We start from the raw sequence: 23,963 nt of genomic DNA, 5'->3' as shown, positions 1-23,963 counted from the left end.
GACCTCTTTCGTTACTACATTTTATTTTTTACATCCTCTAAATATTCTCCTTCGCCACAAATTTCAAATATCATTAGAGTCAATGTATATTCCAGGGGTGTCCAACCCTGCTCCTAGAGGGCCACCTTCCAGCAGAGTTTAGCTCCAGCCCAAATTAAACACACCTGATCCAGCGTGTCCAGACTCACTAGAAACTCACTGGAAAAGAGCATCATGAACATTCTTCCTAACATGTCTTCTTGTATTCCACAAAAGAAAGAAAGCCATACAGGTTTGGTACAACATGAGTGGGTGAGTAAACCTTTCCAAGAGTTACCATCGGTGGGTAAAAACAACAAATAAAAAATCAAATCAAAGATATAATGAGTGATTCGCACCTGTGTGGTGGCTGTAGTCTGAATCTTCTTCATTTCTTTGTCCTTTCCATCGTCGGATCTCTCCGTGTCTGAAGTGGTGCTGGCTGTGTCCCCTCCGCTCTTTCCTGCCCTGGCCTCCCCAACCTCTTGCTCCAAACACTCTGCTGTCCTGGCTGCAGCCTGGGCTTCGGCTTCTGCCAGTGTGCTGATGTCCGCCAAGGAGCTGTGCAACTTAAACCCATCATCTTCTGTTAGGCCACTTGGGGTTTGAACCAGATCTGAACCACAAGAAGTCATGTGGGCCAGCAGGCTGAGGTCGTCACTGGCGCTTGAAGTGTGTGGAGTTGTTGGACAATGGGGCTGTTCAGGGCTGGGCAGCACCAGGGGCTCCGTCGACGCCAATGAGGGAAGCAGCTTCTCATCCACCTTGGGGAACAGGAAGCCATTGTTGCTGGGAACGCTGTCCTTTTCATCCGCCAGTGTGATTAGAGGACCCAGGTTCCCATCATCTTCAGTCAATCCCACCACAACGCTTTCCTCCTCTTTGGGGACAAGACTCCCATTGAGCTTGTGAACTGCTGCACAGTAGGCGCTGTCCAACAACGAGTCTACTTCCACCAAGGGACCATTCTCCATGCCACCTCCTCCTCCAAGAACCTCCGGGGACAGATCCAGATCGTCTAATTTAACCTCTGTAGCCTCCACCTTCTCGGCTTTGATGTCCACCAGCAAGTCATGGACTTCCACACGTACCCCTGTGGCCGACCTTTCAGCTTCGCCCTCTGGACCTTTGGTCTCGGCCAGCAGGTTCCGAGAGTCTGCGTTTTCTCCATAGTCTGCCTCGCTCTCTGGTGTTTGCGTCTGAGATGTGTCATCAATCTCGCGGATCTCCAGGTTTCCGTTGACAGTGGTGGGTTGGGCGGAAAGGCCGGAAATTGTGCTGACGGAACCTTTCTTTCCTTTCTTGATGTTCTCTTCCTCTTGTCGTTGGTACTCCTCGTACATCTTTGCCAGGTACTCTTTGTGCGCCTCATAGGTCACCTAAAGAGGTGGGTAGTAGTGGTTGTAAGTCTACCTTTGTGCTAGTCTACTTTCCGAGCAGATTTTTATCTTATCATCTCCACCATTAGATGGATTCAACTGGATCACTTTATCCAATTAGAAAAAAAAAAAGATTGATCCATTTAACTAAAATCAAATACAATTACTGTTAGTAGTATGACCAAAAGACAAGGCCATAGAGTGGAGACGGTGAAAATAACAACCGTTTCATCCTTCACTGACATAAGAAATGCATTAAAACCATCAAATATGATTTTACGAAACTAAATATATCAAGAAAAGAGCTAAGAGCTGCAGATTGGCTTGCTCTAACCTTGGAGTGGGCAATGGAGAGTGTGTCCACCCACACGCGCCAGCCTCCCCACTCATACTTGATGGCATGGTAAAGCAGGATACGGAATATGTTGTAGACCATTTCGGTGATCTTCTGCTCCTCTGGGTTCTTTGGGTTAATGTAGCCCAGAGAGAACATCCAGTCCTGCCACACTGAACACTGCAGCAGACACCTACACACATTACAATGACACCATGATGCCAATTTAGATAGAATGGACCAATTCTTCACTCATGCAGAATGTTAACTGATGTAAAAGCTCTAGCACTATATTTTTACAACACCTGTTTTTAACAGTGGCTATACACTAATGGAAAACATGGTTTTCGAAAAATACTAAATTTATGCATGCTCATTTCCTCTATTTTTACATTTAAATTACCTTTGAGTCATCTAATGCTCAATTGAAGTTAATCTTCCAAAACACTATTACTTTAATAACACTGTTAAATGTAATTTTTTAAACATTTAAAAATCAATATCCATATCCATTTTTCATACTCAACATTAATGTTGTGATTTTATTTTGTATTCCTTTTTTTAATAGTGTGTGACATATTGCAAATTATGCTCTGATAAATATTTCAAACAGTCGCAAGCTATATTATAGTCCCATGACCTAATTATTACCCCATGTTGAATTCGTTCCAGTAATGGAAACCTGGAAACCTTCACTCCATGTAATCAGAACTAAATCAAATCTAAACTTAAGAGAATCACTCTGTAAACAAAAGCTGAACGCATCAGAACCACATAAAGACAAACAGCCTACGCAAAGAACTAAGGAGGGAGTGGTTTATGATTGCTGGAAATACTCCTTCACTCTTGTCATTTCAGATTCCAGACACGTCTGCTCACTTCAGAATGCCGGGCTTGTTATGGAATACAGAAACAAGCAGTCCCACTTCACTGCTAAAATATGCATTGTGATTTTGGTATGCAGTTGTAACCATGGCAGCAGCTGACTGAGTGGGCCTGGATGCATGGTGTGCCGTGGGCTTATTTAGGATAGAAGTGTGCAGACACACACATACACACTCTCTCTCTCAATGTACCTAAATCTTATTAATGAGCAAATAAGGCTAACCTGAGTCCAACAGGTGACAGTCAGGCTTAGCCTCCACAGGAGCCCATGAAACGGAACAATGCAGAGAGAATGCCACTACAAATCTTCATTCCTCAATGCATTAATTATGACACTAATTGATTTAATAGGAGGGGGCGTCTTTCCCACTGAGAGGGAGAGGCTAAATGCTTCTGATGTTTGCATACAGCTTGCTTGTGTAAAAATATTGTAGTGTCTGCATATGTCTGGGTTTCTGTGGGCATGTTTGTACGTAAGAGGGGAATTGTATGATGTGTGATTCATCTTGTGAAATTATTTTGTATGTTTATCTATAAATATTAGGTTTTGTTTGTATGTGTGTAGGGGGTGTTTTCTCAGAGGATCTAAGGGAGGAAGTGCCTTTTTACTCAACAGCAAAAAGTTATGAATTGTTTGCCTTCTATTGGCCTTAACATGAAAAAAACTGTACATTCAGAACATGAATTTACTTTAGACAAAAAACCTAAACACAGATTTAGTATTCACCACTAGTGTGTATAATCAGCTTACCGTCTGTTCTCTCTGCTGTTACTGAAGAGTTTGATCATGTCGGACAGGAAGAGGCGTCGTACTTCCATCAGCTCAGCGCTGGGGGAGGAACTTTTAAGCAGCGTAGCCACAACCTTCAGAATCACTGAGAAAATCAAAAAGAAGGAAAGAGAGAATTGAGAGAGAGATTGATCTGATGTGTGTTGAAATTGATCTGATAAAATAACTAGAAATGAAATGAAGAACAGAGACTTACTGGGGTTTTGGATCTTGACTGTAGAATCGGGTTCTGGGTGAGGCTTATGCACCACCTGAGTGCAAACCTGTTCTGTTAAGATCTACATTAGACAAAATTCAGTTTGATTAGACCAGAAATCAGTTATTCAAATACACATTATCATCATTCTTATAAATATATTAAAGATAAGGTTTCAGAGAGAACGCTTTCAAGGAAGCCTTAATTTGTAATAAAAATATATATGAATATAAATAATAATAATGAATAATATTTTTGCTAACACATTAATTAATATATTCTATTTTAATACACCATATTCCTAAATTTCCCGGCACTTGGATATTATCATTTTAATAAACAATGCTGTTTATCATAAAGCTGCTTCAGACACTTTTCATGCCTAAAAAAACCTGTAACTCTTGGTAAAATCACTGCATGCATGGCCTCGTGGCTCATTGTTTTAATAACTGTGGCAATAAATATTTATTAATAGATATAAATGATTACAATGGCACCATAAATTTATTAAAATGCATTGAAGTGTATTTTTCCCTCGTTTTACACATACATTAATATTTCTTGTTATTGGACACTTCTGCTTCCAGTAAAAATTAATCATGGTTGTTATAATCATATAACCATATACAGAATTTCTACAATGGATTCGCCATTTGTGACAGCTGCCATATCACAGAGAGCAAAACATACTGAGAGGACCTTTAGAAATACCTTTATAATGCATTGTATACAGAAAGTGTTTAACCTAGAACCGTTTCGTGCAGACAAGTGGATACCTCATAGAGCGTGTTGTAGGTGGTGATGGTCACAGTGCTGGTGTGCATCATTAGTCGCTCTCCGAGCAACGTGAAGAGGCTGTGTGTGTGCATGATCTCCACCTTCCTCCTGTACACAGACACACACACACACACACACAAACACAGAACACAGGGGGAGATGAGATAAGAGGCGCATGTGACATGTTGTTTGCAGTGACATTGACAATGCAAAGGCAGGTATAAACTCACTCACTGGTTCAATTTTACCCCACAGCCTTCCACACCATTAAGATCAATGAGGAGACGCATGCAACTGGCACACTGATGTGATTAGAAGTGACATCGCACTCCTCAAGGGCACACACACACACACACACACAAAACACACAGCTGTCAGTGGCCCTCTTACAGCCTTTCAGAGTGTTCCCGAGCACGTCAGTCAGGGGGAGGGGACATGACAGCACAAAGACCACCGGACAAATACATTTAATTCACCACTCAGACAAGGCTGAAGATGCATATGACAAATCAATATGCAAATTAATGACACACACTGTTCTGCTCGTGGGCGTGTCTAACATAAAGCAACATTTCCTAAATATTAGTAATAAATAAAAAATGGGGTAAAAACGAGTTTGGGAAATGACACTAACCAGATTTTATTATATATTCTATTTGAAGGATCAACAAGTGTTTTCTTTTTTTTTAATAATCTGATTTTATATTTAAGCAGGAAAGTGTGATGGATCATATGACCCCTTAAAGGGTTTTTAAAGATCATTATTTGGTGTAACAGAATATGTTGATGTGACGAGAGGGGCGGGGCCGAGAGCCGTGGGAACGGAGCGAGGCCGGTGGAGTAATTTGCGAATGCGCGACACCTGCGCCACTCACCGGTCTCGAGTCTCACGGAGGAGCTCCGGAAGGATACAAAGGAGGAGTGACGACAGGGAAAGACGAGAGAGGACCAGGCCTGGATTTTATTTTGTGTTTTGATTTTGTTTTTTTGTTTTTTTAACATTTAAATAAAACTTTAATAATAAAATAAACACAAAACAGCGTGACAGCCCCTCGCGGACGACTGTCGCGCACAAACAAAATCAAAACACAAAATAAACTCCAGGCCTGGTCCTCTCTCGTCTTTCCCTGTCGTCACTCCTCCTTTGTATCCTTCCGGAGCTCCTCCGTGAGACTCGAGACCGGTGAGTGGCGCAGGTGTCGCGCATTCGCAATTACTCCACCGGCCTCGCTCCGTTCCCACGGCTCTCATGCATCGGAAATGTAACGCCCCTTACCATAATCGCTAGCTTCAGCTTTCAAAGTAAATATCAAGACAGTTAATACCGTATTGGCCCGAATATATGACGACCCCCCTTTTTTTCCAAATGTACCTTTTGGAAAAAGGCTTTTTAAAAGCCAAATCTTGTTTTTTCTCAGTAAAACACATTTTGTCTTCAATTATTTTCATATTGCATATTTTCCTATTTTAATTTTAGTTTTGAACGTATGGTAAAAACTGGTAAAATGCCCGAAAGGGCAACAGACAGAGCCGCGTGACAGACACAGTGATGATGCAGTACACAAGCCGCGGTTAAGACAGCTGACGTGCTATGATTTCTGACAGGCTGTTCACTCCACTGTGATGTGACCCTGTTCCCCTCACACACACACACACACACGACGCGTTACTCTACACTGTGCAAAACTACGCATTTGAACAGTCATAAAATGTCCATAAAATGCGTTGCACAAATTCGAACATTTGGGTTGTGCTGTTCTGTTGTAAACAATGATTCCTAATCGCATCTACTTCCAGAAGGCCAAATAAAGTGCTTTTGCTTTCGCACAGAAACACACAGCATCTCCCTGACATGCTGCTTCAACACTACTGTGGTTCCTGAAACCACGCCTTCTTTCTTTGCGTGCACATTTGGGCGGCATTACGCAAATATTTCCACATCGTGACGTAGACATGTGGGGGGGGCGTGTTTGAATGAGGCAGTTTAGCCCGGTCTGGATCAGCCTTCTCTTTTAGATAGAATAAATCCTTTGGTGGGAGACTTTGAGCTTTGTAACTCAGCAGATCATATACATGCACAAACAGCTACATAACACATTAAAGAAAAGGAAAAATAGAAATCGCATCATATGACCCCTTTAATACATTGTAAAATAAAACATAGATTATTTCAGTCTTATATATTTATATTTAAGTCTTTCTCCTTCAAGATTTCACATTTCATTTGATTTGTTTCTTGGCATTTCTATGTAATTAATTGTGATATTTACTAGTAATTTCTGTGTGAAAATAGTTTTTATACCAAATAGTTTTCTTTGTAGCATATTGTCTATGTTTTGATTATTAACACTCACTTGTGTCCCAGATGTTTCAGGAAGTAGCCAAGAACTTTAAGAGCTTGGACTCGTATACTCTCGCTTTTGGAAGCCAGGAGCTTGTAGATGACTCTGAAAAGAAAATAACGGATACATAAATTGTGGGAAATGTGGTTACATTATTGAATCACTGCAGATTTGCATCCTGTGTTTTTACTTGCTGTGCAGTTTGAGAAATATAGATGCGAGTGAGAGGAGTAAACCATGGGTTAATTGGTTTGTTACCACATTCTTCAAAATATCTTCTACCAAAAAAGAAAGTTATCTGGAATGACATGAGGTTGAGCAAATGATGACAGAATTTTCCTTTTTGAATGGACTATAACTATGGAAAAATTATGAGAACAATCGTGATTACATATCGATTGACAGCCTTAATAATAAAATGTCATAAAGATACCCAGAGGGTGTGAATTCATAGGGAGGGCAGTTCAAACAAGCACTTAAGTCTCTTGCGATGGGTTGTGAGGCGAGAGGGAATGTGATTGATGCAGCTGTGACAGCCCAAATCTATTTCAATTACGTAATCGGACTATGCAAGAGCTGTTTGTCCCTGAGGCCTCACCGTATTCCATTCCTCTGGTCGAAGGCAGGGATCATGGAGGCAGGGTGCTCAGACATGAGCGCGACCAAGAGCTGGAGCACATCATGGATGTTTTCATCCTGCCGGAGAGAAAAATTAACAAACAGACAGTGAACCAAACAACAGTAGACTGTAACGATCCACCAGATACCCTTAAAATGTCTGGGTGTTATATAATGCTGCACTTAACTAGCAGTTTTCAGGATAGGATTCATTTGGTGCTTTCAATCAAATGGCTGCAGAGATGGTGCATTACTGCAATTTCATGGGACTCAAAGCATTAATGCAGCTTTCAGGATAATATTAGCACCTTCCTGATGGACTTAAATACTTCTATACTTCTGACTCCTAAGGTGAACATTTCAGCCTTTCAGACAGATTAAAGCAGCTTGTTTTTCTTAAAGAACATGGAACAAGGTTTGTTTAATAAAGGCTAAATAATATTAGACCACAAGACCTTTGCTCCATTTATTGATCAGTTTTACCTCATGCATGGTTAGCAGGTAGTTTAATATGCTCTGCAACTCATCTTCCTTTACTCCTCGGTCCTAAAAGAAAAAGGAAAGCACACAAAAATTAGATATATGCAGGCCCACATTATAATTTGTCAAAGTTTTCTAGATCTAATTTGTACACATTTTTTTTAATCAAAAGTAAAAATAAACCTGTCTTATAAATGTGGTCAATATGTCATTTTATTAATTTTTTTAGTCCATTTAACTCAAGACTAAAATGGCATAAAACATTAGCAGACAAAAATAAAAATGTCAAAATGCAACAGAACAAATTTTAACTGAAATTTTAAAATGTTAAAAGTAATGGAAATGCGTATCAAACATAAAAAATTCCAAACCATACAAAAATACAACAAGAGTTACTATATTGTGAATTATTAATAACTTAAAGACTTCTATTAATAAAAAATAAATGTATTATTAATATTGATAATAATAATAATAAAAAATAAAATCCACTTTTTTCCCTTTTAACATTTTCCAGTATATATTAATTATTCGCTTTGTTAATGCTTGAGTTAAAGGTTTTTAAGGCAACTTATTAAAGGTCTTGCAATATATTTCTTACATGCTATGGACATCGGCTGTAAAATCATCTATGTTTTGACTTTTAAACAAATACTTTGATATTGATATAATTGACACTTAATTGATACTTAATAAGTTGGGTTTTTCAAGGTTCTGAATGAATAGGAAAACATTTGATGTTGCGGGTAGCTGCATAACATTGTGTTACCATGAGTCTCGGTGCTTTGTTTGGTGAAGCGAAGGGCATTTGTGATGGATTGGGGCCATTATTACAAGCCGCTCGCAATGCTAATAACTGCACGAAAAGCGAGAAAATGTGGAAGGGGGCAGAACATAATAGGAACGAAACAAAAAGGCAGCGGCTAAATGAAAAAAAAAAAAAAAGTTCTGCTTGGCAACCACATCATGCTTCTCAAAACAGGACGATAGCGTGTACACGTAACACACTCATTGCTTTGTGTCGAGTGATGATCCATAATGCAATTCTCTCCGTGTTGGCCTCATCAAGCCATCTGTATTGTTTTTAAACAAAGGCAAATAAACAAATTTCTGCACGACTGCCTTTCAAACTGGATCAAATTTCAGGGAAAAATTAAGATAAATTGTGTTATTTTAACAAAGCAGACGTGTCTTTTTGCTGTCACTGCTTGGGAACTAATGCATTTTACCCAGGCTGCCTGAATCATTGACATGACAAATAAAATCCGTTTTGAAGAACAAAATGCTGATGCACATAAGGCAGAGCAGAAATGACATGGAATATGTTACCACATGTGTCAAATATGCTTTTTAAAGTTTTATTATAAAGTCTAACTACAAAATATTCATCAGGGATATTTCTTTTTCCTTTCTGATACAATCTTTGATGAATAGAAAGTAGTAATATATATACAAATAAAAATAGGCACAATAAATACAATATATATTTATACACACACAGTATATATATATATATATATATATATATATATGTTTTTTTTTTTTTTGTGAATCGATTAAAAAAAAAAAAACTAAATCACATGTTTTTTCTGAAATTAATCACGATTAATCCCACCTAACATTAAACTTTTTAAATATACTTTTATATTGCAATATTTTCACATTAAATCTTCAAATGAATGTAGAAACAACATAAAGACAGTATATTTTTAATATTTGTTTAATGGCATCTTTTTTTTATGACTGAAGGCCAGTATCACTGACACCAATACTACTGATGCCTCTATAAAATTATTTTTTCCTAATATTTAACCATTGACCATAGCCATTCAACATTACAGAATAATTGAGAGCTATCAATTTGAATATGTATTAGACTTTAATAAAAATAACTTCTAATTTAAGTGAACTTTAAACAATCTTCATATAAACCCATTATAACCAATGTCATATTTAGCTACCTGTGCCCTTCAGCAAGTAGAAAATATACAGAAATTGAATAAAGTTATCAAACACTAAATTCTAAATTAAATATAGTTGAATCCTTAAAGCTATAAAAGCTATTCATTTCCTCTTTTTTTCTTTTGTTCTTTGATGAATAGACATCACAACAGCTGGGTTAATAGGTTATTTTGGGTGCAGTTTTTTTAAGAGCTGCCGCTTCTGACCGTAACGCGGATCTGACATGCATCGTATTTTCTCTCAACTTTCTTTACCTTTTCTGACCCACTTCAGGTCTTAAAGTCTCTATTAATGAGCTGACGAGCTGAATCGGGTGTGTTAGATGATGGAGACAGTGTTGGGCTGCTCCAGGACAGTTTTTAAATCCATTTCAGAGTTCTTAAATGTGACTCATATATAAGTTAACATATAGCCTAATACATGCATGCACAGTTTTAAGGCAGCTTTAATCGCCTTCATGACTTAACTGACCACGACACTGCATGCACGTCGTTTCTTTCGCGCTTTGATATGAAATGATAAAGGCTACAGGCGCCTTTGTGCGTGCAATTGAAGAGCGCACGCCGAGTAGCCTACAGTACCGTTTCCGCGCTTGTTTGACTCGCGCCTGGCGCTGAGGTGAAGTGGAGTGTGCGTCTGAAACATCTCCTGTTTGATGTGCTCGTAAAGACGTTCTGAGACTAGCAAGAAAAAAGAGACAGAGGCAGCAGTTGTGAGTGGGGTGGCCAATACTAGCCCCGCCCCTGCGATAACGGCGTTAAATATTTTTAATGTGTTAAACTGAAAAAAATTAATCGCCTGCGTTAACGCGCTAATTTTGACAGCACTAATATATATATTATATATATATATATATATATATATATATATATACTTACACGTAAATATATAAAAATATGAAAAATATTTATTTAAAAAATCTATAATGATTTTGTACGGTCTCACCTTGAGAATGAGCTGTTTGAGGAAAAGAAGCATAAATGCCCGCAGGGATATAATCTCCTTCTGAGAGGGCCGTGGACCATCTGTAAGAAAACACAGTGATTTACAACGATTACATCGGTTGCACACATCTAAACTCTTAATAAACACCTGTGTATGGTGTTTAATATATGTGAGACTCTTAATACATGCTATTAATCATCATCAATGAACCGAAAAATTAACAATTTAATTATGCCATTTTGATTCCTAATTCTCCGTTTAAGCTTGTTGGAAAAAAAAATTTACGGGGCTGACTTCATAAAATATCTTTGAATATTTCACAAAACTAACAGCTGAAAATCATGTGACTCATTTATTAATGAACAAACTAAAACTTCTATAAAAAATTTCAGGGACAAGGGAAAAGCATAATTCAGTACAGCGACACACAAAACACAAGAAAAACAAAACCAGCACTTAAGACGCAGCTTAGGGAATACAAACCCCTAAATGAACCACCAACCCCATTTCCAAACCACACAACCACCCTATTTCTCTCTCTCTTTTACAATCCCTCACTATCTTTCTCAAATACACACCAGCATTCCTCATCTTTTATTGAACGTGCAGCGCCCAGACGTTACAAAGCTGCCATGAAAAATTGACATCACTCTCTGTATGGAAAGCCAAAGTGTAACAGAAAGCTCAGTGCATGTGTGTGATGTAATGAAGCAGTTCAGCATCCTCCCCATCTCAAGCCATCATCCCTACATCAGGTGTGTGGTGCCGTTGTCCTTGCACTGTAGTTCAGCACTCTGTGTGTAGTTACACACATTTGTACGCTATGAAAGTGGTCAAGGTCTATTTGTAGCCTGGTACATCCCTTGACCTTTCCCAGCTGCAATGATTTGGTGCAGTGAGAGAATTGATGATCAGGTGTAGACTGTGCTCTGCTTGAGATTTGGAGGAAGAGATTTGTCTCGGGTCAGTGTATGTGTGTCCCATAGTATTAAGCAGGATGACCACCTTACAGCATCCCAAGGGTCAAAGCAAGGCCAGTTGGGACGATCAATCAGTGCCTGTTATCATAACAGATCTGCTGCATACTTAAGAATATAAAAATGTTTTGTTAATGATTGTTCTGTGTGAAAATGTGCTTACAGATATGCAAACGAATGCTTAGTGAAATGCAATTAGAATTAGATTAACACTGTATTTGTCGGCCAAAAGTTTGTTAATTTACATTTACATATTTAAATCATTTGAGTTTTAAAATCCAATTAAGGCCAAACATAAATTAAAAGAAGTCTAAATTAACACTACGTTGCACAGAAACAAACACACTCACTCTACAATGTGACAGACCCATGCAACATCATGGGAAGGGCAACAGGGTTGCCATGGTGACGGGCTCTGCATCTAACAGAGATAAGCAGCCACAAGTCACAGTGTTATCTGAAGTACACAGAGAAGGGAAGAACCAAATGCAACTACAGGCTTGTCTAAACGGGCCAGTACATCCACTATATATTATAATATAATGGACAACATCCAAAAACTGAAGTACATGCACCACTTTTACCAAGCCTGCAGATAAAAAAAAACTTTTTAAATGACTTTTGCTCTCATCTTATGCTCACTTAAAATTAATCTTTAAACACATTCTAAACGTAATCCTTGGTAATTCTCAAAATGAATATCCATTTCTCATACTCTACTTTATAATGATGCATACATTCACTTGTAGCATAAAATTTTTTTTTTTTTTTAATGTTTTCCTTTTAATTTATTCATTGCATTGGCCAGAACTGTAATATCAGTGCCATCCCTACATCAGGTGTGTGGTGCCGTTGTCCTTGCACTGTAGTTCAGCACTCTGTGTGTAGTTACACACATTTGTACGCTATGAAAGTGGTCAAGGTCTATTTGTAGCCTGGTACATCCCTTGACCTTTCCCAGCTGCAATGATTTGGTGCAGTGAGAGAATTGATGATCAGGTGTAGACTGTGCTCTGCTTGAGATTTGGAGGAAGAGATTTGTCTCGGGTCAGTGTATGTGTGTCCCATAGTATTAAGCAGGATGACCACCTTACAGCATCCCAAGGGTCAAAGCAAGGCCAGTTGGGACGATCAATCAGTGCCTGTTATCATAACAGATCTGCTGCATACTTAAGAATATAAAAATGTTTTGTTAATGATTGTTCTGTGTGAAAATGTGCTTACAGATATGCAAACGAATGCTTAGTGAAATGCAATTAGAATTAGATTAACACTGTATTTGTCGGCCAAAAGTTTGTTAATTTACATTTACATATTTAAATCATTTGAGTTTTAAAATCCAATTAAGGCCAAACATAAATTAAAAGAAGTCTAAATTAACACTACGTTGCACAGAAACAAACACACTCACTCTACAATGTGACAGACCCATGCAACATCATGGGAAGGGCAACAGGGTTGCCATGGTGACGGGCTCTGCATCTAACAGAGATAAGCAGCCACAAGTCACAGTGTTATCTGAAGTACACAGAGAAGGGAAGAACCAAATGCAACTACAGGCTTGTCTAAACGGGCCAGTACATCCACTATATATTATAATATAATGGACAACATCCAAAAACTGAAGTACATGCACCACTTTTACCAAGCCTGCAGATAAAAAAAAACTTTTTAAATGACTTTTGCGCTCATCTTATGCTCACTTAAAATTAATCTTTAAACACATTCTAAACGTAATCCTTGGTAATTCTCAAAATGAATATCCATTTCTCATACTCTACTTTATAATGATGCATACATTCACTTGTGGCATTAAAATTTTTTTTTTTTAAATGTTTTCCTTTTAATTTATTCATTGCATTGGCCAGAACTGTAATATCAGTGCATCCCATATTATATATACAGTATATATATATATATATATATATACTGTATATTGTTTTTAATGAATTCATTAAAATTGAATTAATATGGATCAAAAGTGACAGGAAAGACTTTCAAATTGTTACAATTACAACTTTTAAGGTTACAAATGTCTATTTCAGAAAAAATCCTGAAAAAATGTATCACAGTTTCCACATACATTTCAACAATGTTAATAATTAGAATAATTAGAAATATGTCTTGAGCACCATATCAGCATATTAGAATGATTTCTGAAGGATCATGTGACACTGAAGACTGGAATAATTCAGCTTTGCCATGACAGGAATACATTATATTTTAAAATGTATTAAAATAGAAATTGTAATAATATTTCACTATTTTTCTGGTTTACTGTATTTCTGATCACATAAATGCATCCTTGGTGAAAATACATTTATTTAAACATAAAAAATCTTACCAACCCCACATTTTGAACAGTAGTGTACCTTCGCTGTCATCTTGTGATGGCTAAATTTAAATGCAGCATTTAGCGGATTTTAGTCTTAGTGTTTTGTTTTTCATTTATACTGTATATACAAAACAGTATTAATTTTAATATCTACCATTTATTCACTATCAGCCAGAACATAAGAACAATAATCAGCATATTTGTATTGGCCAGAATTGTAATATTAGAAGCTTTTATATACAATACCATTGTATATGCTTATTTACCATAATCAAATATCATATCAGCATTATGTCTGCCATCAGATATGTTGCTTTTTAAATACGTTCATTGTTTACTTAAAGTCCCCCTGTAGTGAAAATCACGTTTTTTATGTTGTTTATTTGTCTATGTGGTGTTTTTAATATGCTTTTAGACAAAACATGTGCCAATCTATTAATCAACACCATTGCTGAGTATTTTCTCCTTAAAACTGTAGTTTCCCAAAGGCTGACCCCGAAATATGGTTTGAAACAGACCTCGGTTTGCTACGTCACAATCCAATAACCAATCACGTCAAGGGAACGATTCCTATCACTAGCATGCAAAATATACCAATACCAGCAAAAAACCAACAATAAATCAGAGCAAAAAACCCATGAAGCTGTGGTTTAATGTGAATTTTCAACCACTAACTTGCATTATAACCCGTGGCAACAGTGTAAAAGTAGCCCGGAGTACTTCACACGCGTATGCTCGCGGGCGCGAATTAACAATCACAAACGGCTGCATTCGAGTCTTCAAGGCATTTTAGGACACAACATCGTCAAGTAAGTAGTAAGTAACTTTAACGAATGTTATAGTATTTACTGTAGTTGTCCGCTAGTAAAAACATAGTTTTATCAGTCATTATCCGTGTATGCCATTGTTTTGCAGTTACTACAGTTCAGTGGATCAGGAGGCGCTGGCTGTGTGACTGAGTGGAGGCGGGACTAATTTACATATTCATAGGTCCGCGTATAGTAAATGAGGCAAGGGTGTAGCACAGAAACAAACACACTCACTCTACAATGTGACAGACCCATGCAACATCATGGGAAGGGCAACAGGGTTGCCATGGTGACGGGCTCTGCATCTAACAGAGATAAGCAGCCACAAGTCACAGTGTTATCTGAAGTACACAGAGAAGGGAAGAACCAAATGCAACTACAGGCTTGTCTAAACGGGCCAGTACATCCACTATATATTATAATATAATGGACAACATCCAAAAACTGAAGTACATGCACCACTTTTACCAAGCCTGCAGATAAAAAAAAACTTTTTAAATGACTTTTGCTCTCATCTTATGCTCACTTAAAATTAATCTTTAAACACATTCTAAACGTAATCCTTGGTAATTCTCAAAATGAATATCCATTTCTCATACTCTACTTTATAATGATGCATACATTCACTTGTAGCATAAAATTTTTTTTTTTTTTTAATGTTTTCCTTTTAATTTATTCATTGCATTGGCCAGAACTGTAATATCAGTGCATCCCATATTATATATACAGTATATATATATATATATATATATACTGTATATTGTTTTTAATGAATTCATTAAAATTGAATTAATATGGATCAAAAGTGACAGGAAAGACTTTCAAATTGTTACAATTACAACTTTTAAGGTTACAAATGTCTATTTCAGAAAAAATCCTGAAAAAATGTATCACAGTTTCCACATACATTTCAACAATGTTAATAATTAGAATAATTAGAAATATGTCTTGAGCACCATATCAGCATATTAGAATGATTTCTGAAGGATCATGTGACACTGAAGACTGGAATAATTCAGCTTTGCCATGACAGGAATACATTATATTTTAAAATGTATTAAAATAGAAATTGTAATAATATTTCACTATTTTTCTGGTTTACTGTATTTCTGATCACATAAATGCATCCTTGGTGAAAATACATTTATTTAAACATAAAAAATCTTACCAACCCCACATTTTGAACAGTAGTGTACCTTCGCTGTCATCTTGTGATGGCTAAATTTAAATGCAGCATTTAGCGGATTTTAGTCTTAGTGTTTTGTTTTTCATTTATACTGTATATACAAAACAGTATTAATTTTAATATCTACCATTTATTCACTATCAGCCAGAACATAAGAACAATAATCAGCATATTTGTATTGGCCAGAATTGTAATATTAGAAGCTTTTATATACAATACCATTGTATATGCTTATTTACCATAATCAAATATCATATCAGCATTATGTCTGCCATCAGATATGTTGCTTTTTAAATACGTTCATTGTTTACTTAAAGTCCCCTGTAGTGAAAATCACGTTTTTTATGTTGTTTATTTGTCTATGTGGTGTTTTTAATATGCTTTTAGACAAAACATGTGCCAATCTATTAATCAACTATTAATCAACACCATTGCTGTGTATTTTCTCCTTAAAACTGTAGTTTCCCAAAGGCTGACCCCGAAATATGGTTTGAAACAGACCTCGGTTTGCTACGTCACAATCCAATAACCAATCACGTCAAGGGAACGATTCCTATCACTAGCATGCAAAATATACCAATACCAGCAAAAAACCAACAATAAATCAGAGCAAAAAACCCATGAAGCTGTGGTTTAATGTGAATTTTCAACCACTAACTTGCATTATAACCCGTGGCAACAGTGTAAAAGTAGCCCGGAGTACTTCACACGCGTATGCTCGCGGGCGCGAATTAACAATCACAAACGGCTGCATTCGAGTCTTCAAGGCATTTTAGGACACAACATCGTCAAGTAAGTAGTAAGTAACTTTAACGAATGTTATAGTATTTACTGTAGTTGTCCGCTAGTAAAAACATAGTTTTATCAGTCATTATCCGTGTATGCCATTGTTTTGCAGTTACTACAGTTCAGTGGATCAGGAGGCGCTGGCTGTGTGACTGAGTGGAGGCGGGACTAATTTACATATTCATAGATCCGCGTATAGTAAATGAGGCAAGGGTGTAGAGTTACATTCAAGCTATTTTAAGGCATGAGAAAATTATTTTCACAAGAAAAAACATTTAAATATGTCATTTTGATGATCAAAGATAAGTTTTAAGGGATAAAATATTTGACGACAGGGGGACTTTAAATGTCACAGGTAAACTAAACAAATACATTTGAGCTGAACAAGCAGATCTTGGTGATCAGCTGTTTAAGGGCTAACATTTATAAGCGTGTCAGATTAGTAAAACACATCATGAGGCTGTTATAGATGTTGGATGCTACAAATCGTTCACTTCAGACTTTAAATCATTACTATACCATCTATCTAACTCAGAGACTCACCTCTGGGAATGACAGGCCAGGATGGAGAAAGAGAGAGATGGCAAACAGATGGAAGAACTGACAGGTTTTGCATGTGGCATTTGGGAAAACAGTGACAAGGAAGGAGAAACAAATGAAAGATGAACTACAGCAGGTAAGAGAATGAGAAAAGAAGTAAGAGAACGATCAAATCAGAAAGTGGAAAACACTGAAGAGCGAAACAGAGAGAAAGAAATCTTGAGAACAAACAAACCGGATTAAGAATGAAGATGAGCATCTAAAGTCTGAGGAACAAAAGTTGCCCAGGATACTAAAATAGACCGAGACAGAGGGAGAAAAAGGAGTGGGCTGTGTTTCAAACTTCATTCATGCTTAATATTGCTGGCTGTCTTTTTGTAGACACACTCTCCACCCTGCCACAACATACCGGTTAGCGTATGTGAGGACTTCTGAACTGCTCAGCTGTTCCCAGAACATGTTTATTTCCTCTGTGGTATTTTGTTTTGTTCAAAAACAAAATGATCATGCGATCTCACTATCTAGGGATTTCATTTAGGCTAATTTCGCTACCTGATCCTGTCGACAATGTGTAACTATTCTGTACAGTATAACGTAAAGTGTAAAGGATTCCTGTGAGGTGGTAAATTCTACAAATAGACATGTTTGAGGACTCACCCAGGCCTTTAGGGGTGATGCCGCTGCTTTCCAGGGGGTTGCTGGCCCAGTAGTAGTACTTGAGGGTGTGCATGAGCTGCAGGACGGTGCCCACTCTACGTATGGTGCTGTAGATGGTGGCGGTGCCAATGAATTCTGCCGACAGGTACGTGTAGAGGGAAAGCTGAACCTGAGAAATGGAAAACACACACAGTGGATTACACTATTTAAAATGGGCTGAAAGGGTTGTAACAAAATTCTGATTGGTCAATACAGAGTCAACGCCATGCTTAAATACATATGCTGCATTCACGCCATGTCATAATTACGATCATTTACTGTAGTTGTCCGCTAGTAAAAACATAGTTTTATCAGTCATTATCCGTGTATGCCATTGTTTTGCAGTTACTACAGTTCAGTGGATCAGGAGGCGCTGGCTGTGTGACTGAGTGGAGGCGGGACTAATTTACATATTCATAGATCCGCGTATAGTAAATGAGGCAAGGGTGTAGAGTTACATTCAAGCTATTTTAAGGCATGAGAAAATTATTTTCACAAGAAAAAACATTTAAATATGTCATTTTGATGATCAAAGATAAGTTTTAAGGGATAAAATATTTGACGACAGGGGGACTTTAAATGTCACAGGTAAACTAAACAAATACATTTGAGCTGAACAAGCAGATCTTGGTGATCAGCTGTTTAAGGGCTAACATTTATAAGCGTGTCAGATTAGTAAAACACATCATGAGGCTGTTATAGATGTTGGATGCTACAAATCGTTCACTTCAGACTTTAAATCATTACTATACCATCTATCTAACTCAGAGACTCACCTCTGGGAATGACAGGCCAGGATGGAGAAAGAGAGAGATGGCAAACAAATGGAAGAACTGACAGGTTTTGCATGTGGCATTTGGGAAAACAGTGACAAGGAAGGAGAAACAAATGAAAGATGAACTACAGCAGGTAAGAGAATGAGAAAAGAAGTAAGAGAACGATCAAATCAGAAAGTGGAAAACACTGAAGAGCGAAACAGAGAGAAAGAAATCTTGAGAACAAACAAACCGGATTAAGAATGAAGATGAGCATCTAAAGTCTGAGGAACAAAAGTTGCCCAGGATACTAAAATAGACCGAGACAGAGGGAGAAAAAGGAGTGGGCTGTGTTTCAAACTTCATTCATGCTTAATATTGCTGGCTGTCTTTTTGTAGACACACTCTCCACCCTGCCACAACATACCGGTTAGCGTATGTGAGGACTTCTGAACTGCTCAGCTGTTCCCAGAACATGTTTATTTCCTCTGTGGTATTTTGTTTTGTTCAAAAACAAAATGATCATGCGATCTCACTATCTAGGGATTTCATTTAGGCTAATTTCGCTACCTGATCCTGTCGACAATGTGTAACTATTCTGTACAGTATAACGTAAAGTGTAAAGGATTCCTGTGAGGTGGTAAATTCTACAAATAGACATGTTTGAGGACTCACCCAGGCCTTTAGGGGTGATGCCGCTGCTTTCCAGGGGGTTGCTGGCCCAGTAGTAGTACTTGAGGGTGTGCATGAGCTGCAGGACGGTGCCCACTCTACGTATGGTGCTGTAGATGGTGGCGGTGCCAATGAATTCTGCCGACAGGTACGTGTAGAGGGAAAGCTGAACCTGAGAAATGGAAAACACACACAGTGGATTACACTATTTAAAATGGGCTGAAAGGGTTGTAACAAAATTCTGATTGGTCAATACAGAGTCAACGCCATGCTTAAATACATATGCTGCATTCACGCCATGTCATAATTACGATCATTTCGAGATGACAACATGTGACATTCTAATCGGAGCTGGTCACATCCTTGAACTCGTATATATGCATTTCTATGGCAACACTATCAACACCTAAACAGCAGCTAAATGAATCTGAGACAGTCAGGTGGTACAGTGGTCACATGGTACACATCATAGCTCTTAGAAAATTCCTAGTTTACAAGTTGTAATCATGAGTTCTACAAGTTGGTATCTCGAAATTACGGTAATTATGTCATGGCGTGCATGCACCTATAGTACAGTTAGTTTACTTGTCATGGAATATATTTTCTAGCAGAAGGATGATTTTTAATTAAATGCTTAATAAACTAATTTGTGTAATAAAACAACATTTTAATGAATACTTTATCTGTAATATTACAATATAATTTTTATAATAATTAATATGAATTTTTAAATAAAAATATTAATATATTTAAATATATATTTGTAAAGTAATAAAGCACTCAAAGCAATGCTAAATTGTAAATAGCACCTCAAAATATAATCATCGCCTACACTACCATTCAAAACCATAATACATTTTTCTAAAAAAGTTGAAATTGAAAAGGTCCGTAACATTATGAATGTCTATACTGTCACTTTTGATCAAATAAACACATCCTTGCTGAATAAAAATAATTAGCTTAAAAAAATTCTCTAACCTCAAACTTCTGAATGTTACTGTATATTACGCTACTGTTCCTTTGGCTGAAGCAACTGACAATACTTTCATGAGTCAGTAAATAAATATGAAAAACACAGCACATCGGAGTTAGATTTTTCCCTTTTACAAAGTTGTTCCTGTGAAGAAAATGTTCCAGTGTTTCTGTGTAAAAAGCCATTCTCCTGAAGCCATCCCCGTGGGACCCTCACACATACACACACACAGACATGTGTATCCCACATTTACACTCAGCCATTTCTTACACTGATCAACATGGACATGCTAATTAGGCTCAGGCTTAATGAGGCTGCTGTGGAAATCAACTTTTATCAGTGTGTTTAATCTCATGTTTGCCCCAGCCTGCTGATTCAGGTCAATATCATGGGGACATTTCCCCCCTAACTTAATTACAGCTTTATATGCAAGCAGGTCAAAGATAAAGCAAGAAAACCAGGACCTCACAATGACAAGTTGAATCCACTAGGCTTTTTACATGTTCTAATGAAAATGTAAGCGGTGCCTTAGCAAAGTTCACCGCCAATGTGTCTGCTAAGGTGTTATGAGTGTTTTATTTTTTTTAACAAATTCCTTTTTTTCACATCAAGGTAGAACACTGAAAAGTGTGAAATCTGCCTCAAACTGAAAAAGCTGATCTATAGCTTGACGTTTTCTTTCTCCGTAGCAGTAATATTTCACATATCTGCTTCCTGCACTCAAGCCTTCACTTCATCGCTCTATTTTTCATTCCCTCTGGATGTTTCTTCATTCTCTCTATCATAAAGGGCTGTAGTCGCTGCAGGATATTCACTCCTCTGCGTGGATGGGTGAGGGAACAAAAGCGGACGATCGTTTCTTCCTGCAGTCGTGTTTCCTAGGTCATTATCCAATAATTGAGCCTCTCTGCTTTCGTAGAGGAACGGCACTTTTTTCCCCCAAATTTGTGGCTCAAGTGCCTTTGAATGCAAAGCTTACGCACACACTTCACACCTCGTAAACTCGACAGATAAAAATATCTAGAAACATATGCTTTGTGCAATCAAGTACACAAGTTCTTCAGGCATAATGTAAGCTGACTGCTTGGGTTAGAATATCATTAACACTTATACTCTAATAAAAGGTCCTTTGGTAGTGGTTCCATGGGGCACAGATGGTATCAAGACTATATATTACATATATTGCAGGTCCTCTTAATGAAACAAATGGAAGAAATTCAATTATATTAACGTGAAAGATGTAATTAAAATATTGATCCTCTGAACATCAATACAGTGTGAAAATTTCCTGTAAGTTTCCTTGGTGAGCATAAGATACTTCTTTCAAACCGACTTCTGAAAGTTAGTGTAAAATACTATTCCAAAATAACATTATTATACTTTGAAATAATATTATTATATGCTAGTAAATAAACAAGTTTGCAAAAATAACGACAATGGCTATGGACAAGGAAATATTCAACAACAATGGACAGTTTTTACCTTTAGCATGTGTGGGACGAGCTCACCTTAGCTGGTGTATGGATCCAGATGGCAGCATTAAACAAAACGTGATCACACAGCTGCTTCAGTAAAGGAGCTCCGTGAGTCAACCCATCTAGATACTTGGCAAATGACAGAAACTGCTCCAAAACTGCCCTGGTGATGTGCACCCGAGAAGACTAATGAAGAGAGAGAGACAAGTGTCAGACAAAGAAAGTGAGAGACACAGCATAGAGGGAGACAGACCGTGTGTTTCAGGCTTTTGACATTTTTTATTAACAGAAACGCTAGATAGGGGACAGAAAATTTTGGTTATGGGATAGGGCCACAGTGTGAGCTGGATTCAATCCTACATCTCCTGAACAAGTGCTGCAGCTCAGTGTGTCTAGAGCATGTGTGTTACCCACTAAGCCATGGCTCTGATTAGCTTAACTATTTCAATTAAGATATTATTAATTAAAATGATAAATAGTCATCGTCTGTAACCTCTGCTCATGTGAATCTGACACAATTTTGGCCAAAGACAACTTATAATTTATGATTAACTGACTTTTATTAATTAAAAAAAATTGTGGATGACTGTCTTACCTTCTCCAGTAAATAGCCAATAACCAGAAAGCCTTTTCCACCCAACATCTGTTCTTGCATGGCTACTGAACTCTTCAACAACTCCACTAGAAAAGCGAGGAGAGTGGCACTGCAAGCAAAAACAAAAATATATATACACATTCAAATATGTAGCATTTGTGAGAGAATGGGATCAGGATAGGGTTTAATAAACCAAAATAAAGGTTCCAAATGTGGGTTTTCATGAAATAACCATTTTTTCTTCCCCACTGAACCTTTCAGTAATCATTTCTTAAAAATAACAATTTTTTCTTAGTGTGGAGAACATTTTAAAATCTAAAGAATTGTTTATCAAGGTTCCATGGATGTTAAAGGTTCTTCATGGAACCATCAATGCCAATAAAGAACATTTATTTTTAAGAGTGCACATTTCTTATGGTAGCCAAATGTTTAAGGACACCTCAAGGGCAAGATAATGTATCCCAATGAGCAGTATAAAAAGAAAAATGTACACACACACAATGACGTTCCCTTTCCTAGAAGCAATATCTTCATTCTAGCAAACACGAATTGTATCTTAGTTTCTTAAATGACATAGCTGAGACAGTAAGATTGCAGATGAAATCCTCAGTGTCTCTTTCAATTTCTAAACTGCCATAAGCTGACGGATGGGCTGGTGACCTCACCCATCTCCCCACAGACAGTAAATCCCAGCGGGGAGCATTACCACTGATCGATAGCGCACAGATTTCTGCCCCGCTGATTATGCCTACCAGCTCACTGCTGATCTCTAATCTACTCGCCATGCCTGCAAACTCAATGAGCAGAACTACACAATGACCTGCGAAATGAGGCTAAGGCCAAACTACTTTGAGGGGTCTCTCTGACTCTCAGTCTATGTGAACAAGAATGGTATGAATCTCTCAAAATCTCACGCTCTCTTCGTCATAATCTATTTACAAGACTAGAAGACTAGAAGCTTTGGACTTAGGGCCTAGAGAGGGCCATGCAGACATTACTGTAACATTTACAATGCAAATAATTATTGTTTCCAAACAGGTTTCTCAAAAACTCCCTTAGTCTCACATTGGTTGGACAAACAGGTAGTAGTGTCGTAGTGCCCCAAATTCACGCAATTGGTTGAGCCAATGTTGCCATTTCTGTGGTTTAGGGGCTCAAAAAAATTTTTAATTTAATTAATTTAATTAAATGTAAAAATGGCTTACTTTTGTATAGTTTACACAGTCGTTCAAAAGTTTTTTTTTATGTTTTCGAAAGAAATCTCTTATGCTCACCAAGGTTGCATTTATTAGATTAAAAATACAGTATACAGTAATATTGTGAAATATTATTTACATTTAAAATAACCATTTTCTATATTTCAAAATGTAATTTTTTCCTGTGATGGGTAAAGCTGAATTTTCAGCAGCCATTACTCCAGTCTTCAGTGTCACAGGAT

At 37.4% G+C, this 23,963-nt stretch overlaps 1 protein-coding gene across 1 annotated transcript in view; it reads right to left on the bottom strand.

Annotated features, from left to right (window-relative positions):
• Positions 1 to 23,963, bottom strand: part of LOC107578728 (neurobeachin-like) — a 132,144-nt gene that overhangs the window by 26,864 nt on the left and 81,317 nt on the right. Inside the window, exons 9-20 of the mRNA XM_016264658.1 lie at positions 22,526 to 22,634; positions 21,964 to 22,116; positions 19,486 to 19,654; positions 10,727 to 10,806; positions 7,823 to 7,885; positions 7,320 to 7,417; positions 6,734 to 6,826; positions 4,379 to 4,487; positions 3,603 to 3,684; positions 3,368 to 3,491; positions 1,732 to 1,924; positions 378 to 1,397 (exon numbers count right to left, since the gene is read on the bottom strand). Of these exons, the coding sequence (XP_016120144.1) occupies positions 378 to 1,397; positions 1,732 to 1,924; positions 3,368 to 3,491; positions 3,603 to 3,684; positions 4,379 to 4,487; positions 6,734 to 6,826; positions 7,320 to 7,417; positions 7,823 to 7,885; positions 10,727 to 10,806; positions 19,486 to 19,654; positions 21,964 to 22,116; positions 22,526 to 22,634 (2,293 nt within the window). The remainder of the gene's footprint in view (positions 1 to 377; positions 1,398 to 1,731; positions 1,925 to 3,367; positions 3,492 to 3,602; positions 3,685 to 4,378; positions 4,488 to 6,733; positions 6,827 to 7,319; positions 7,418 to 7,822; positions 7,886 to 10,726; positions 10,807 to 19,485; positions 19,655 to 21,963; positions 22,117 to 22,525; positions 22,635 to 23,963) is intronic.

Source organism: Sinocyclocheilus grahami, unplaced genomic scaffold (genome assembly GCF_001515645.1).
Source record: "Sinocyclocheilus grahami isolate Dianchi unplaced genomic scaffold, SAMN03320097.WGS_v1.1 scaffold32.1, whole genome shotgun sequence".
NCBI lineage: Eukaryota > Metazoa > Chordata > Actinopteri > Cypriniformes > Cyprinidae > Sinocyclocheilus > Sinocyclocheilus grahami.
Note: the sequence above shows the minus strand (reverse complement) of the source record. Positions and strands in the feature narration are given on the sequence as shown.